Source organism: Oncorhynchus masou, chromosome 29, assembly GCF_036934945.1.
Source record: "Oncorhynchus masou masou isolate Uvic2021 chromosome 29, UVic_Omas_1.1, whole genome shotgun sequence".
NCBI classification, from domain to species: Eukaryota; Metazoa; Chordata; class Actinopteri; order Salmoniformes; family Salmonidae; genus Oncorhynchus; species Oncorhynchus masou.
This window is the reverse complement of record NC_088240.1, coordinates 76578019-76593662: the sequence shown is the minus strand read 5'-3', so window position 1 is coordinate 76593662 and position 15644 is coordinate 76578019. Positions and strand designations below refer to the sequence as shown.

The 15644-nt window shown below is 45.7% G+C and overlaps 1 protein-coding gene and 1 pseudogene across 1 annotated transcript; both read left to right on the top strand.

Annotated features, from left to right (window-relative positions):
- The first annotated feature begins 582 nt into the window (after positions 1 to 582).
- Positions 583 to 5298, top strand: LOC135520597 (glyceraldehyde-3-phosphate dehydrogenase). The gene is made up of 11 exons (XM_064946263.1): positions 583 to 648; positions 1489 to 1534; positions 2269 to 2371; positions 2650 to 2756; positions 2980 to 3070; positions 3285 to 3400; positions 3516 to 3597; positions 3825 to 3976; positions 4389 to 4467; positions 4707 to 4888; positions 4984 to 5298. Exons 2-11 carry the CDS (start codon positions 1512 to 1514, stop codon positions 5051 to 5053), a joined length of 1005 nt encoding a protein of 334 aa, XP_064802335.1. The 5' UTR covers positions 583 to 648; positions 1489 to 1511; the 3' UTR covers positions 5054 to 5298.
- A 3767-nt stretch (positions 5299 to 9065) lies between these two features.
- On the top strand, positions 9066 to 15642 carry LOC135520596 (melanopsin-B-like; annotated as a pseudogene).
- Positions 15643 to 15644: the final 2 nt, after the last annotated feature.

Sequence of the window (15644 nt, the reverse complement as noted above, 5' to 3'; positions counted from 1 at the left end):
CTGTAAATGTCACACTGTGGAGGAAAGGGATTTGATCCCCGTTTGCTCTCGCTGTCTGGCTCTCCCTATCTAGTGAGAAGGTCACATGGGAACAGACCCTCTATTATATCATTTGGCCATCCAAGGACTTCTTATATCTGTGTAGTGTTTCATCGTCTGTTCCTATGCTTCAGAATTAAGGTTATGGGAAGGTGAACGTGGCGGCCTTGAGTGAAAAAGATACAGAGAGTCTGATGAACTTCCCTGAAAGCAAAAGAAATCAAAGTGAAAGCACTTCACTCAATATTCAGGCCGACACTATTCACTATCACCCACGAAATCAATGCTACTTTAGGCCAGCTTCAGTTTAAATACCAGGCAAGGGGATGAACACAGCAAGACTCATTTGAATAATTAAGTATTTCAACTAATGTTTTCATACTATAGCTAATGCAGCTTTATTGTTAGGCTACATAAACTACATTTCTTAATAGGCTGACTCGTCACAACTTCCTTATGACCTTGACATTCTGAAAGGGGTGTGGTTTAGAGCCCGTAGCACACAAAGGGGCGTGTCCATACAGGGTGGAAATAAATAGGTAGCCCAGCTCTGCCAGTCCCCACTCACACCCGAAAGTCGTAAGACAGGATTGAGGCATCTCACAAACGGTAAATGACCAACCAACGGCTACATTAGGATATCTAACTAAATTCATGGCTGAGGTTAATATGGGCCTAGATAGCAAGAAGATTAGGTAGATTGTCAGCTTTTGGTTTGACAACCTTGCAATTGTTTGCTTTATTCTAAGACTTGCTGCATGCGTGGCCAATTATTTAATGTCATAGTTGATGAGATGCAGCTCGAACTACTTGATGTTTATAGTTTTTTTTTTCGCTTTAGAAAAGCCTATTCGAACCTCTTAAAATTACTTCAATCTGCCATGATTGAACTCTGAATCCCTGACGCAAGTTTAGACTTTCAAAGTTCATAACTGTTGCTTACAACATGTTGCAATTTGCTTAAATGGACTATTACACATTTACTCCAGCTTAAAACATTTTGCTGTTCTTTAAATTCGTGTCTTGGTCTAGTGTACTTCTTTGCATAAACTTACTATGAGTTGCAGTCATTTGTGTAGATACTGTTATCCATTCAAGGGAACCTATGGCAGACTCTCTTTTCTCTCTTTTTTTAACCTTTATTTAACCAGGCAAGTCAGTTAAGAACAAATTCTTATTTTCAATGACAGCCTGGGAACAGTGGGTTAACTGCCTGTTCAGGGGCAGAACGACAGATTTGTACCGGTTACTAGTCCAACGCTCTAACCACTAGGCTACCCTGCCGCCCCTTATGCTATGTTCTCTATGCCTCTGCTTACCTTAAAGCTGTAACTCTGTTGCAAAGTTCTATGCCATAAAGTATGGAAATCCCCCAAAACCATAATGGATGGTCAATATTTGTTTTAATAGTTAATGTCTCTCCTTCTACCTCCTTCTCTCCCCCCACAGAGGACTAGACCAACTCAGGCAAAATGGTGAAAGTAGGTGTCAATGGGTAAGATACATTTTCATTTAACCCCTTAACTAACACAACACACTTGTTTTCTGTTTTCACTAGTAGACCAGTGATCACCTTATGCTTAGTTGAATAGAACAGTTTTATTGTCCAGTCTACAGTTGAAAATGTGTCTTTGGCCTCACTCCTCACATCTGTGAGGTCTGCATTTCCCCCTCCTATCCTCTCTCCTCCTCCTCTGAGGACAGTGTGTATCAGAGCCTGTCTGTCTGACCTTCATTGTCTAGTTAAAAAGTAACTACTAATTAAACAGGCCTCTCACTTGATGGTGGAGGATTACCACATGAGGGCAGACAGGACTTTACACCACTGAGTGAAGCCTCAGTCCTGTTTACTCTGCTGGCAACGATACACACCTACCTGAACCCTGTCCTCTTTCTCTGGAAATACAGTATTTTGAGGTTCCCACATGTTCATTTGAGATTTCGCTGAAAGCTCTTTATATCCAGTCTTTTGCTTCAGGTGCTACACAACAGTCAGATGTTAGTTCAGTTGTATACATGACATTTCTATTTGCGACCTTTGAAACGTGGCTTCCTACTGAGTAAGGCACCAGCTGTTACATTAGAATACAGGAGAGACAGAGGGGGGGACTACCACAACTTCAGTTGTTTTTCAATGACGAGAGTTTTATGAAATTCCATAGTATTGTTGAGGACTGGGTGTGACTTGTCACAACATTGATTAATGGAATGAATCGTCTTGTCCCCCAGATTCGGCCGCATCGGGCGTCTGGTGACCCGTGCTGCATTCCACTCCAAGAAGGGAGTTGAGATTGTTGCCATCAATGACCCTTTCATCGACCTGGACTACATGGTGAGTAGCCCACAATGGACCAGGGACTTCAAGCCCACTGAATCAGTAGAAAAACATATTGATCCCTGACATGTATAAAGTAAGGTTTTAAGACTTAGTGAAATATTTTGCATATGTATACATTTTGTTCTTCAGCCTAACTTATTAAGTGGTTTTAATAACTTTAAGACCTTTTAATGTTCCTGTCACCCTGACACCCTCAATGAACAAACCAAGGCCCTGTCATAACTTAGGATCTATTAACAATAGGCCAAGAGACTCACTTCCTCCCTCTTCAGGTCTACATGTTCAAGTATGACTCCACCCACGGACGTTTCCACGGTGAGGTCAAGGCTGAGGGTGGCAAGCTGGTCATCGATGGACACAAAATCACTGTGTTCCACGAGTGAGTTAATTTAATAACAAATAATTCACATTTGTTTTCCACATCCTAAAGAAATTCATACAAATTAGGTCAGCATCTGTAGAATATGCAGGAGAGACCTGAAGTCCCTTGTGGAATGGCGCCCCCTTTGTGGAATCTATAACAATATAAATGAGTCTATTAGTCCATGGTGCTGTGCTTCCTCATAACATAACCCTGAACCTCCTCTCTCTCTCCTTCTCAGGAGAGACCCAGCTAACATCAAGTGGGGAGATGCTGGTGCCACCTATGTAGTTGAGTCAACAGGTGTTTTCACCACCATTGAGAAGGCCTCTGTAAGTATCCCCATCAGTAGACACAGCATCCAGATCTGTATGATATGAGAATATCTTTAGAACAGAAATGACTCCTTTATAACATGACTTTACCCATAAGGCTAAACCTGCATGTGGTGCATTATGTTGAATACATACAATAACTAGGCAACAATACTTAACCAGGCTACAAAAAAAATGTAATAATGGACTCGAACATCTCCTCCTCCTCCAGACCCATCTGAAGGGCGGTGCCAAGAGGGTTGTCATCTCTGCTCCCAGCGCTGATGCACCCATGTTCGTCATGGGCGTGAACCACGAGAAGTATGAGAACTCCCTCAAGGTTGTCAGGTGAGACCCTCTTCCCTCCGACTCAACACACTCCCTCCACTTAACAGATACTACCTGCAACACCTGGCTATTCTGTTGCGGTTCAGACTATAATTTAGCACGTCTCTCTCCACAGCAATGCTTCATGCACAACCAACTGCCTGGCTCCCCTGGCCAAGGTCATCCACGATAACTACCACATCATTGAGGGTCTGATGGTACGGATTAAAACGCAACACCTGGGAACAATCACCTAGAGGGCATAATCTGACATAACAACAGATTTCACACCGACACAAGACACTAACAGAACAAGGGATGGACTGTTTTTAAGATCACCAACACATCATCTGTCTTTCTTATCCAGCCGTCCCCAACTACCACTTCTGTACCTCCTTAATGTGGATCACTCCTCATCTCCCTTCCCTTAACATCTCTCTCTCAGAGCACCGTTCACGCCGTCACCGCCACCCAGAAGACTGTTGATGGTCCTTCTGGGAAGCTGTGGAGGGATGGACGTGGTGCCAGCCAGAACATCATCCCTGCCTCCACCGGAGCAGCCAAGGCTGTCGGCAAGGTCATCCCCGAGCTGAACGGGTCAGTACCACATGACTAATAACAACCAGTAAAACAAGAGACGATTATAATACGTGCATCACAAGTTCACAACCTCTAACTGACCACCAGTAAACACTATTACAATACAGCTGTACATCCACTTGGAAAACAACCTCTAACTGACCACCAGTAAACACTATTACAATACAGCTGTACATCCACTTGGAAAACAACCTCTAACTAGACACCAGTGAAACAATGGTATAATAACTAACCAGTTACACATTTATAACACTAGTCAGCCATTACTACAGTTCAGTCAACAGTAAAATGTATAGCAATGAAACAGACATTTGTCTAAGAACCAGTCGTTATGTCTGTATATCAAACTGTAGAGGAGTAAGTTTAACTTTGACCTTATGCTTCTGTCACCCCCTCTTCTTCCTCACAGCAAGATCACTGGCATGGCCTTCCGTGTCCCCACCCCCAACGTCTCAGTGGTGGACCTGACCGTCCGTCTGGAGAAGCCTGTGAGTAGCCCCTCCCCCGCCTTACCAAACTGCCAATACACATTATGTCTGAGTGTCTATGGTGTACCTTGCCTGCCGATACAAGCAAAAAGATAACTGTCCTAGGACCAGTTGTTAGACAGTGACCACCTAGTTAAATAAAGACTGCAGTAAAGCTCATTGTTGGGAAGACAATACATTAGTTGGCGTTGTAAATTTAGCAACAATAAAACAACCCACCTCGTTTCCTTGAACCACAGGCCAGCTACGACGCCATCAAGAAGGTTGTCAAGGCTGCTGCCGATGGACCCATGAAGGGAATTCTCGGCTACACGGAGCAACAGGTTGTCTCTTCAGACTTCAACGGCGACACCCACTCCTCCATCTTTGATGCCGGCGCTGGCATTGCTCTGAACGACCACTTCGTCAAGCTGGTCACATGGTACGCATTCATCCTCTGCAAATATACACTCGAACACACACACACACCTACACATTGTTGGTGAGTGAAGGAACCTGACTCTCTCCTCTCCCCAGGTATGACAACGAGTTTGGCTACAGCAACCGCGTCATTGACCTGATGGCTCACATGGCCACCAAGGAGTAAAGCAACCAACCAAATGCTACCGAACTACGTCATGTGACCACATATTTCCCATTCGACTGGACTATCGCCCTTGCCTGAGAAAGTTACCCGCATAAAAATACCAATCACAACTATATCTTTTATTTTTGTATTGTGAAGACCCTGTTCTGGTCTTGTGAAAGGTGAGATGGAATCTGGGTGTGACGAGATTTTCTGTTGAACTTGCTTCATTCAGAAGCGGAATAAAAGTCCTCTGTAAATATGGATTCCTCTGTTTTCATTTGGTGTTAATGGGGAAGGACAAACTCATAAATAATTCCTTTATTTCTACCACACTAAGAAACCTGAATTAATAGATCACTCATACACAATGGGAAACACTATACAACTCATAGTAAACCAACTCCATTATTCCTGACCCTGGTTGCATAGGAGTAGTTTCGGTACAGTATCAATGAGGTTGATCTATAAACTACATCTCTATCTGGATGCTCTTACACTCTGCTTGCATGTATCTGATCCGTTTACTCTCATAAGAATCCATGCATTTCACAGATCGTAACTATGATTTCAAACACAAAATAAGAATTTGTTCTTAACTGACTTGCCTGGTTAAATAAAGGTAAAATAAAAAAAATCTCTTTCTCTCTGACCTCTGACCTCACTCTCATCAATCTCTTTCTCTCTCTTCCATGCTCTCTGACCTCTCTTTCTTCCATGCTCTCTCTGTATCCATTGTTTAAATTGAATACCGTAGAAGAAATATCACCACTTGTGATAAAGTAACAAGAGCACACATGTAACTGACTCATAATTTGTATGTGTGTCCAACAATGAGAGCAACAACACCCAGGAGACAGACGTCTTCTCTTCAATAAGATTATAGATGGATGATCTGACGACAGGAGAATAATCCTTCTCTGACTGACTGCCATGTCAGAGCATGACGTGAGAGAGAGATTAGACACTGGGATGTTGACATGACAGCCTACTGGCAGCAAACTGAACTACATTAACCCGATCTTCAATCCTGCTCTTTGGGGCTTAAAGTCAACCTGCACACACAAGTTTGACTTGACCTGACCCTGAGGGAGCGCACACATACACCTAACGCACCCACAAGTCTGACTTGACCTGACCCTGAGGGAGCGCACACATACACCTAACGCACACACAAGTCTGACTTGACCTGACCCTGAGGGAGTGCACACATACACCTAACGCACCCACAAGTCTGACCTGACCCTGAGGGAGTGCACACATACACCTAACGCACCCACAAGTCTGACCTGACCCTGAGGGAGTGCACACATACACCTAACGCACCCACAAGTCTGACCTGACCCTGAGGGAGTGCACACATACACCTAACGCACCCACAAGTCTGACCTGACCCTGAGGGAGCGCACACATACACCTAACGCACACACACGTCTGACCTGACCCTGAGGGAGCGCACACATACACCTAACGCACCCACAAGTCTGACCTGACCCTGAGGGAGCGCACACATACACCTAACGCACACACAGGTCTGACCTGACCCTGAGGGAGCGCACACATACACCTAACGCACCCACAAGTCTGACCTGACCCTGAGGGAGTGCACACATACACCTAACGCACCCACAAGTCTGACCTGACCCTGAGGGAGCGCACACATACACCTAACGCACACACAAGTCTGACTTGACCTGACCCTGAGGGAGTGCACACATACACCTAACGCACCCACAAGTCTGACCTGACCCTGAGGAGTGCACACATACACCTAACGCACCCACAAGTCTGACCTGACCCTGAGGGAGTGCACACATACACCTAACGCACCCACAAGTCTGACCTGACCCTGAGGGAGTGCACACATACACCTAACGCACCCACAAGTCTGACCTGACCCTGAGGAGCGCACACATACACCTAACGCACACACACGTCTGACCTGACCCTGAGGGAGCGCACACATACACCTAACGCACCCACAAGTCTGACTTGACCTGACCCTGAGGGAGCGCACACATACACCTAACGCACCCACAAGTCTGACTTGACCTGACCCTGAGGGAGCGCACACATACACCTAACGCACACACAAGTCTGACCTGACCCTGAGGGAGTGCACACATACACCTAACGCACACACAAGTCTGACTTGACCTGACCCTGAGGGAGCGCACACATACACCTAACGCACACACAAGTCTGACCTGACCCTGAGGGAGTGCACACATACACCTAACGCACACACAAGTCTGACTTGACCTGACCCTGAGGGAGCGCACACATACACCTAACGCACACACAAGTCTGACTTGACCTGACCCTGAGGGAGCGCACACATACACCTAACGCACACACAAGTCTGACTTGACCTGACCCTGAGGGAGCGCACACATACACCTAACACACACACAAGTCTGACCTGACCCTGAGGGAGCGCACACATACACCTAACGCACACACACGTCTGACCTGACCCTGAGGGAGCGCACACATACACCTAACGCACACACAAGTCTGACTTGACCTGACCCTGAGGGAGCGCACACATACACCTAACGCACCCACAAGTCTGACCTGACCCTGAGGGAGCGCACACATACACCTAACACACACACAAGTCTGACTTGACCTGACCCTGAGGGAGCGCACACATACACCTAACGCACACACAAGTCTGACTTGACCCTGAGGGAGCGCACACATACACCTAACACACACACAAGTCTGACCTGACCCTGAGGGAGCGCACACATACACCTAACGCACACACAAGTCTGACCTGACTTGCCGGCGCTGGCATTGCTCTGAATGACCATTTCGTCAAGCTGGTCACATGGTACGCATTCATCCACTGATGAGAGTGAGAGAGGGAGAGAGAGAGAGGGAGGTCAAAAAGGCTCAGATCCTTCCATTTATTTTCCCTCTGTGTGCCTTTTCAGACCACACACTCACTGATCATTTCTCCGCCAGATTGTCGACAGCAAGTTGATTTACTCTTCTGAGAAATAGAGCACAAAAAATGACAGAGGCTTAAGATTTTTAAAAAAGAGCTTAACTCACAACACAGACAGACAGAACAAAAGAGTGAGATAGGAAGTAAAAAAGAGAGGTAGAGAGGGGCAGGTTGACAGACGAAGAGGAAGGTGAGTAAGAATGCTCCTCTTGGTGTGTGTGTGTCACCTGTTGATTTCTCATTAGTGTGTGTGTGTGTGATCTCATTTCAGCTTTAAACTAAACAGTGAGTTTGATTCTGTGACAATAGTTGTGTGTGTTTCAATTGGCTGTCTCTCTTTTTCTCTTCCTGCTTTTCCAATTCTCCACTTTTCCCCTGATTGTGCACTTCTTACTTTTAGAAATTTCTGGTTGTAATACACTGGCTCACCCCCTGTCTGCTCTCCTCTCCCCTACCCTCTCTGCTCTCCTCTCCCCTACCCTCTCTGCTCTCCTCTCCCCTACACTCTCTGCTCTCCTCTCCCCTACCCTCTCTGCTCTCCTCTCCCCTACACTCTCTGCTCTCCTCTCCCCTACCCTCTCTGCTCTCCTCTCCCCTACCCTCTCTGCTCTCCTCTCCCCTACCCTCTCTGCTATCCTCTCCTCTCCCCTACCCTCTCTGCTCTCCTCTCCCCTACCCTCTCTGCTCTCCTCTCCCCTACCCTCTCTGCTCTCCTCTCCTCTACACTCGCTGCTCTCCTCTCCCCTACACTCTCTCCTCTCCTCTACCCTACCCTCTCTGCTCTCCTCTCCCCTATTTTTTTGCTCTCTCCATCAATATATATCTACCCAACCATTGCTGTCTCTCTCTCTCTGTCCGCGTTAGCTAATACTATAGGGAATTTAACATCCTTAACTCTCACTTTGTTTTTCTGTGCACGTCTAGGGGGTTAAATCCTCTTACCTTCCACTTTCTAGCATGTTCTCTGTCTCAGTACGTTACTCTCCTCCTCTCTCTTTTGACCTCTTCTGTCGACTTGGCTTTACAGTAAAATCTCTCTCTCTCTCGCTTTCTCTGTCTTCTTATCTCCACCAGTTGATGTCTCTGGGAGTGAATGGCTCATGGAGGGACTCTGTCCCATCCTCCATCCCTACTGCCTTCCTTTCTCACCTCTCCCCCAGCACTGACTTGGGAGTCGCCATCTTCCTCATCCTCACAGGTGAGTCAAATCTACCGTCTGCCTATAATACATTCACCCCCTAGACACTATACCCTCTAATCACTGATAGAGATTTAAAATGATTGGATTTTACACTATGTGTACTATAAGCAATATGATGAAGAATCCTCAAAGCCTAGAGGGCAAGTTTGAGATATGACCATATTACATCAAATAATTTCAGATCTATACACGTGTCTGGAGACTTGGGCATATAGGCTCAGGGTTGTTGGTTGATTTGAAATTAGGCATCTCTCCTCATCACAGATGAGACATTCAGTGTTGGTGTCAGTTAGTTTCAGAGTTTGGTTGGTATTCCTCCTGAGTAACTCACGTGTAGAATAACATAATCTGTACAGTGTAGAAGTATTAGGCTTGGCTAAAGGTATATTTATGGGGGTGAAATTCTGTTCAGATAAATCAAGACTTAAAAACAATATGAACAAAATATAATTTGATCCCAGAGGACTGAAAGGTTTTCGATATATAAGCTGGGCAACAGAATCCAGAGCCCATGCAGATGGCTGAATGGGTTTACTTTGTTTCAACACAGATCTGTCATCCATCAGGATCAACCTTTCTGATCAAGTCAGTCAGTGATCTAACTCTCTATGACTGTTTCCATTATGGAGCTGTGGAGACAGACTGAATACAAAGTGTATTAACATAGCAACCCCAGGGTCACACCAGAGAGGAGAGGATACACAGAGAGAAGAGAGGACAGAGGAGAGAGGATACATAGAGAGAGGAAAGGAGAGAGGACAGAGGAGAAAGGAAAGGAGAGAGGATACATAGAGAGAGCACAGAGGAGAGATGAAACGATACAGGATACATGGAGAGGAAATGAGAGAGCAGAGAGGAAAGGTGAGAGGAATGGAGAGAGGAAAGAAAAGAGAGGAGAGGATACACATGAGGAATCACAGCATGGAACATTCCATACCTGTTGCTCCCAATAATTACCTACACAACATTCCATACCTGTTGCTCCCAATAATTACCTACACAACAAATCAAATGAGTCTATGAACAGCACCCTGCACCCTACTGGCCAGCCAGCCAGCCAGCCAGCCAGCCAGCAAGCAACCATGTCGATTCAGCTCGAGCATTTATTCACTTTGGATTGGTTCCCCGATGCTTCCAAAGCTGCATAGTGGGTTGAGGAGTCAGGAAGGTAGCAGAGGTTGAAATATTAAATGACTGACGGTGTACTGACCCTTGTTATACCCCAAAGTGGACAGTGAGCTGGTCTACATGCCAATAATGCTGAAACAATATTTTCAGTGTGTGTTTAATGACTACCCACTGTGATAATACTGCTGTACCACAAGAGAGTATATCATATAGCAAACTAAAGCCATCTCTCTCTCCCTCCTCCTCTCCCCTGTTTCTGCCACATCTATCCATCTCTCTCTTTATCACTCTGATGCCTCTTCTTTCTCTGCTTCCTCTCTTCCTCTTTGTCATCAACTCTGTCTCTATACTTCTATCTTTCTCTCTCTCGCCGTCGCTTCAAACCTCCTATCTCCCCGCTCCTCTCTTCCTTCTCTCCTCTCTTCTTCTCCAGGTGTAGTGTCCGTGGTTGGGAATGGCATAGTGCTGTTGGTTTACTGTAGAAAGAAGAAGAAACTCAGACCACCAGAACTCATGACCATTAACCTGGCTGTCTGTGATTTTGGATACAGCCTCTTGGGGGCGCCATGCCTCATAATTTCCAGGTGAGCGATTCCTGTGGACCAATGTTCAATCCCCCATACTGATAGTATGAATATCAAACTAGACAGAATGATATGATGCAGATGTCTTTTATCCAGATCAATTGACAGTTAACACTCACATCCCATGAATCAGACAAAGTGCTTAGTGTTCCAACGACCAATGATCATTATCAGGTCATTAACTCCTCCTCTGGTCCACCAGTGTGTCCCATGGCTGGGTGTTTGGGGAAGCAGGGTGCCTGTGGTACGGGTTGCAGGGCTTTGTTTTTGGGATCGGCTCCCTCATCACCACCTGTCTCATCTCTCTGGACCGCTGCCTCAAGATCTGCAGCTTCAGATACGGTCAGTGGGATTCCCTTCATTTCTTTTTACACATTTTATTTGTTCTATCTTTTGAGTAATGTGTGTAAGTGCATACTTATCCTATTCTTCTCCTTTTTTCTTTATTTTTGACATACTTTCCCTTGGGAAGACAATGATAAAGTGTTGTTGAATCAAAAAAATATTTAACCTACCTAGGCTGCATTTATCCTTCAGACTTATTTGATATTTTTCCAAACATTTCATAACATGAAATACATGTCTGATACTCAATTGAGAGAACAAAAGGGATGACACAAAAGGATGTTGTTGACCCCTGACCCCTTTTAGTTGCCTCATTGACTTCCTGGTTTTAGTCAGTGGGTGAGAGCATAAACAAAGCCCTTGCTTTGAATATGCCTTTTATACCGAGCATGTCAGATGATTGATTTTGAACAGAATATTGAACAGAACCTCTGCATTTAATGATCTAATCTAAACATACACTATATATATAAAAGTATGTGGACACCCCTTCAAATTAGTGGATTTGGCTATTTTAGCCACACCCATAAATAAAATCGAACACACAGTCATGCAATCTCCATAGACAAACATTGGCAGTAGAATGGCCCGTACTGAAGAACTCAGTGACTTTCAACGTGGCACCGTCATCAGATGCCACCTTTCCAACAAGTCAGTTCATCAAATGTCTGCCCTGCTAGAGCTGCCCAGGTCAACTGTAAGTGCTGTTGCTGTGAAGTGGAAACGTCTAGGAGCAACAACAGCTCAGCCGCAATGTGGTAGGCCGAGGCTGCACAAGCTCACAGAACAGGAACGCCAACTGCTGAAGCATGTAGCGCTTGTCCGTCTGTCCTCAGTTGCAACACTCACTACCAAGTTCCAAACTGCCTCTGGAGGCAAAGTCAGAGCATTAACTGTTTGTCTGGAGCTTCATGAAATGGGTTTCCATGGCCAAGCGTTGGCTGGAGGGGTGTAAAACTTGCCGCTATTGGACTCTGGAGCAGTGTAAACGCGTTCTCTGGAGTCATGAATCACGCTTCACCACCTGGCAGTCCAACGAATCTGCGTTTGGTGGATGCCAGGAGAACGCTACCTGCCCGAATGTATAGTGCCAACGGTAAAGTTTGGTGGATGAATAATGGTCTGGGGCTTTTTTTCATGGTTTGGGCTAGGCCCTTTAGTTCCACTGAAGATAAATATTTACGCTACAGCATATAACGATATTCTAGACGATTCTGAGCTTCAAAATATGTGGCAACAGTTTAGGGAAGCCCTTTCCTGTTTCAGCATGACAATGACACCATGCACAAAGCGAGGTCCACACAGAAATGGGTTGTCGAAATCTGTGTGGAAGAACATGACTGACCTGCACCGAGCCCTGACCTCAACTCCATGGGAACATGAATTGGAACGCCGACTGCGAGCCAGGCCTAATCGCCCAACATCAGTTCCTGTCCACATACCTTTGGTCATGTAGTGTAGTTTATAATCTGTTTGTCTGTATGTCCAACTCTTTCTTCAAGCCCACGTTGTAGAGATAATTGGGGTCACTATTGTAAGAGCAGCTTTTGATATTTTTGATTGGTCCAGAGTCCAGCTTGATCTTGTTGATCTGGAGATGACTTTTCGGGTTACGTAGACACTTCCAAATACCTGATTGTTTAGGTAACACCGGGACAACCTCAGAAGAACTCTAAGGGAGAGGTAGCAATGATGTTATTGTATTGCTGTTTAGGGGTAGTCATGCAGGTAACTATAGGAAGGGGAAGGGTAGTTGTCAGACAGGATTAATGTCTGGGCTACCAACATGCAGCACTACATAAAGAAATGAAAAACCGTAAATATCACACACAACCATTTAAACTACTGGCATCCATTTTCAGGGCTCATTTGCAAAAGATGCCTTAGTTTCAATGAGACTCCCTGTTAAAATAAAGGAAAAATAAATGTATTCATTACACGCTTCATACATCTGGAGCCTTTGGGATCAATCCTATTTCTTATTTACTAATTACTGGTCAATCAAACAACGTGCTTCACTTTATTCATCTTAACCAGTGAGAATAAATAATGGTGAAATAACATTCCTCCATCGCTCTCTACCAGGTCAGTGGATCGAGAGACGTCACATGTCCATGTCCATAGGGCTGGTGTGGTTCTACTCTCTGTTCTGTGCCTCCTTGCCTGTCTTCGGCTTCGGCAGCTACGGACCAGAACCCTTTGGGACCAGCTGCACCATCAACTGGTACTCCTGACTCTCTCTTATTAGACTCTGTTTTGATGTGTGTGTGTGTGTGCGTGCGTGCCTGTGTGAATGTCTGAGTTGAGTTGAGTTTATTTTTATTTTACAGGGACAGTGCACATTAATCAACGTTTCGGTAAAAGTCCCGGTTTTAGCCAGCCGGCTAATTTTCAACCGCAGTCCCTGGGCAGGTTATTAAAAACAATTACAATATAGACAATAGCAACATAGAACAAGCAAGACATAGCAACATAGGACAAGCAAGACGTAGCTAACAGACAGAGCAACATAGAGCAAAAAGCAGCAAGACAAAGCAAGCAAGTCTGCAGTTTTAAAAGCATTCATCTCATCCAGCAGCAGCAATTCATCCTGGGTACGAGGTTATTCAAGTATGTATAAATAAATATACATCTTCTTCCTCTTTTCTTTGAGGTGGGGGATGAGGTCATCTTTGATCGACAAGCTCTACATCTTGCTGATCCTGATCATGTGCTTTTTTTCTCCCCACACTGACCATCGTCGCATCCTACATGACCATTCTGCTGACGGTGAGAGAAACTGCACCCAGCTGATTCAGTAGGGGAGAGTCCAGGGAACTCAAATCAGACTCTGCAAAAATCAGCATGCCATGTAAGTCATTGATTAATGGAATCAATTGTCCTGGCATATTCTGAGTGGGGCACAGTACAACATATGGAACGCATGGTGCGTACAGTCCAGCAAGCATGATCTATTACCGTGATGGTGGACTCAATAGCTGTAGCCAACTGGTGGTCTAGCGAGCGTGGCCCTTGTGCATTTGTTTGTGTTTACTGACATGTCTCTCTGTGCAGGTTTACCGTTCTTGTCGCGCTCTGGCATCTATTCCCTCCTCAACTGTCACTCACACCAGCAAAGACCCGAGACTCACAAAGGTACCTTCATGTACATACCTCAATAAGCCTGACTAACAGGTGTCTGTATGTAGCCTTGCTACTCTTTTTTCAAATGTCTTTTTACTGTTGTTTTATTTCTTTACTTACCGACACACACACACACACACACACACACACACACACCTTTTTCCCCCCGCACCATTGGTTAGAGCCTGTAAGTAAGCATTTCACTGTTGTATTCGACGCACGTGACAAATAAACTTTAATTTGATTTGGCAGCTTAGTTACTGGCTTGAAATGAAAGATGTCATAACATCTGCTTTATTCCAATGTTATTAACTTTTGTAAAAACATTGTAACAAGTGTGTAAGTACAGACAGCACAGTATATCTTTCTGTTGTTTCATCTACTGTCTGTCTGTCCCAGATAGCAGCTGTGGTGTGTTCCACCTTCCTCTTATCCTGGACTCCCTATGCCATAGTCTCCCTCTACTCTGCCTTGGCCCCCAAGGAGGAGCATTGGGCCGGGGAGGCCATGCAGGGAGGAGGCCCCTCCATGGGGACTGGAGGATCCACTGGGATGGCCTCAGCCTTCCCAAACATCCCCAACATTATGGGTCTCCTCAATTGGACCTCCACGGAAAACTACGGATGTGTCTACTACGACCCTGGAGAATCCTTGCGGGACGTGACCAACCCAGATCCATACTCCTATTCTGGCTTAGGCCACAGTCTGTCTGCTGCTTCCACCCGCAGTTCAGCCCCAGGCCAGGAGGGGGAGTCGGAGACAGGGAGCAACCGGCCGGTGTCCTGCCTGCCACCTATGGTGTCTCTGATTCCAACAATGTTTGCCAAGTCTCACTGCATGATTAACCCTTTCATCTACCAGATCATGAACAAGGAGTTCAGAGAGGATGTGTACGACATGCTGTTTGGGAGACAGAACGGGGAGAGGAGGAGAATGCAGGGAAGAGCAGGGAGCTACTCTGACAGTAAGGTGTCTTTTATAACTACAGGTGTGGACTGGACAGGTGCAGAATGACAGATAACTCTCTCTATTTCTCTCCTCAGCCCACAAAGGCAGCGTCTACTACTGCCACAGCTGGCGAGGGAGGAGCAACCCCAAGGCCATGCCCATGGTGGAGTTGGGGAAGAAAGAGAGGGCTGATGACACCATCTTGGTGGGGTGGGATGCCCTGGGCGTGGCCTCACTGGACACACAGGTCAACATGGATGGGCAGAGTCTGAGCGAGGCAGGGAGAGAGACAGAGAGAGAGCTGGGGGGGGGGTTCCACCTCTAGTA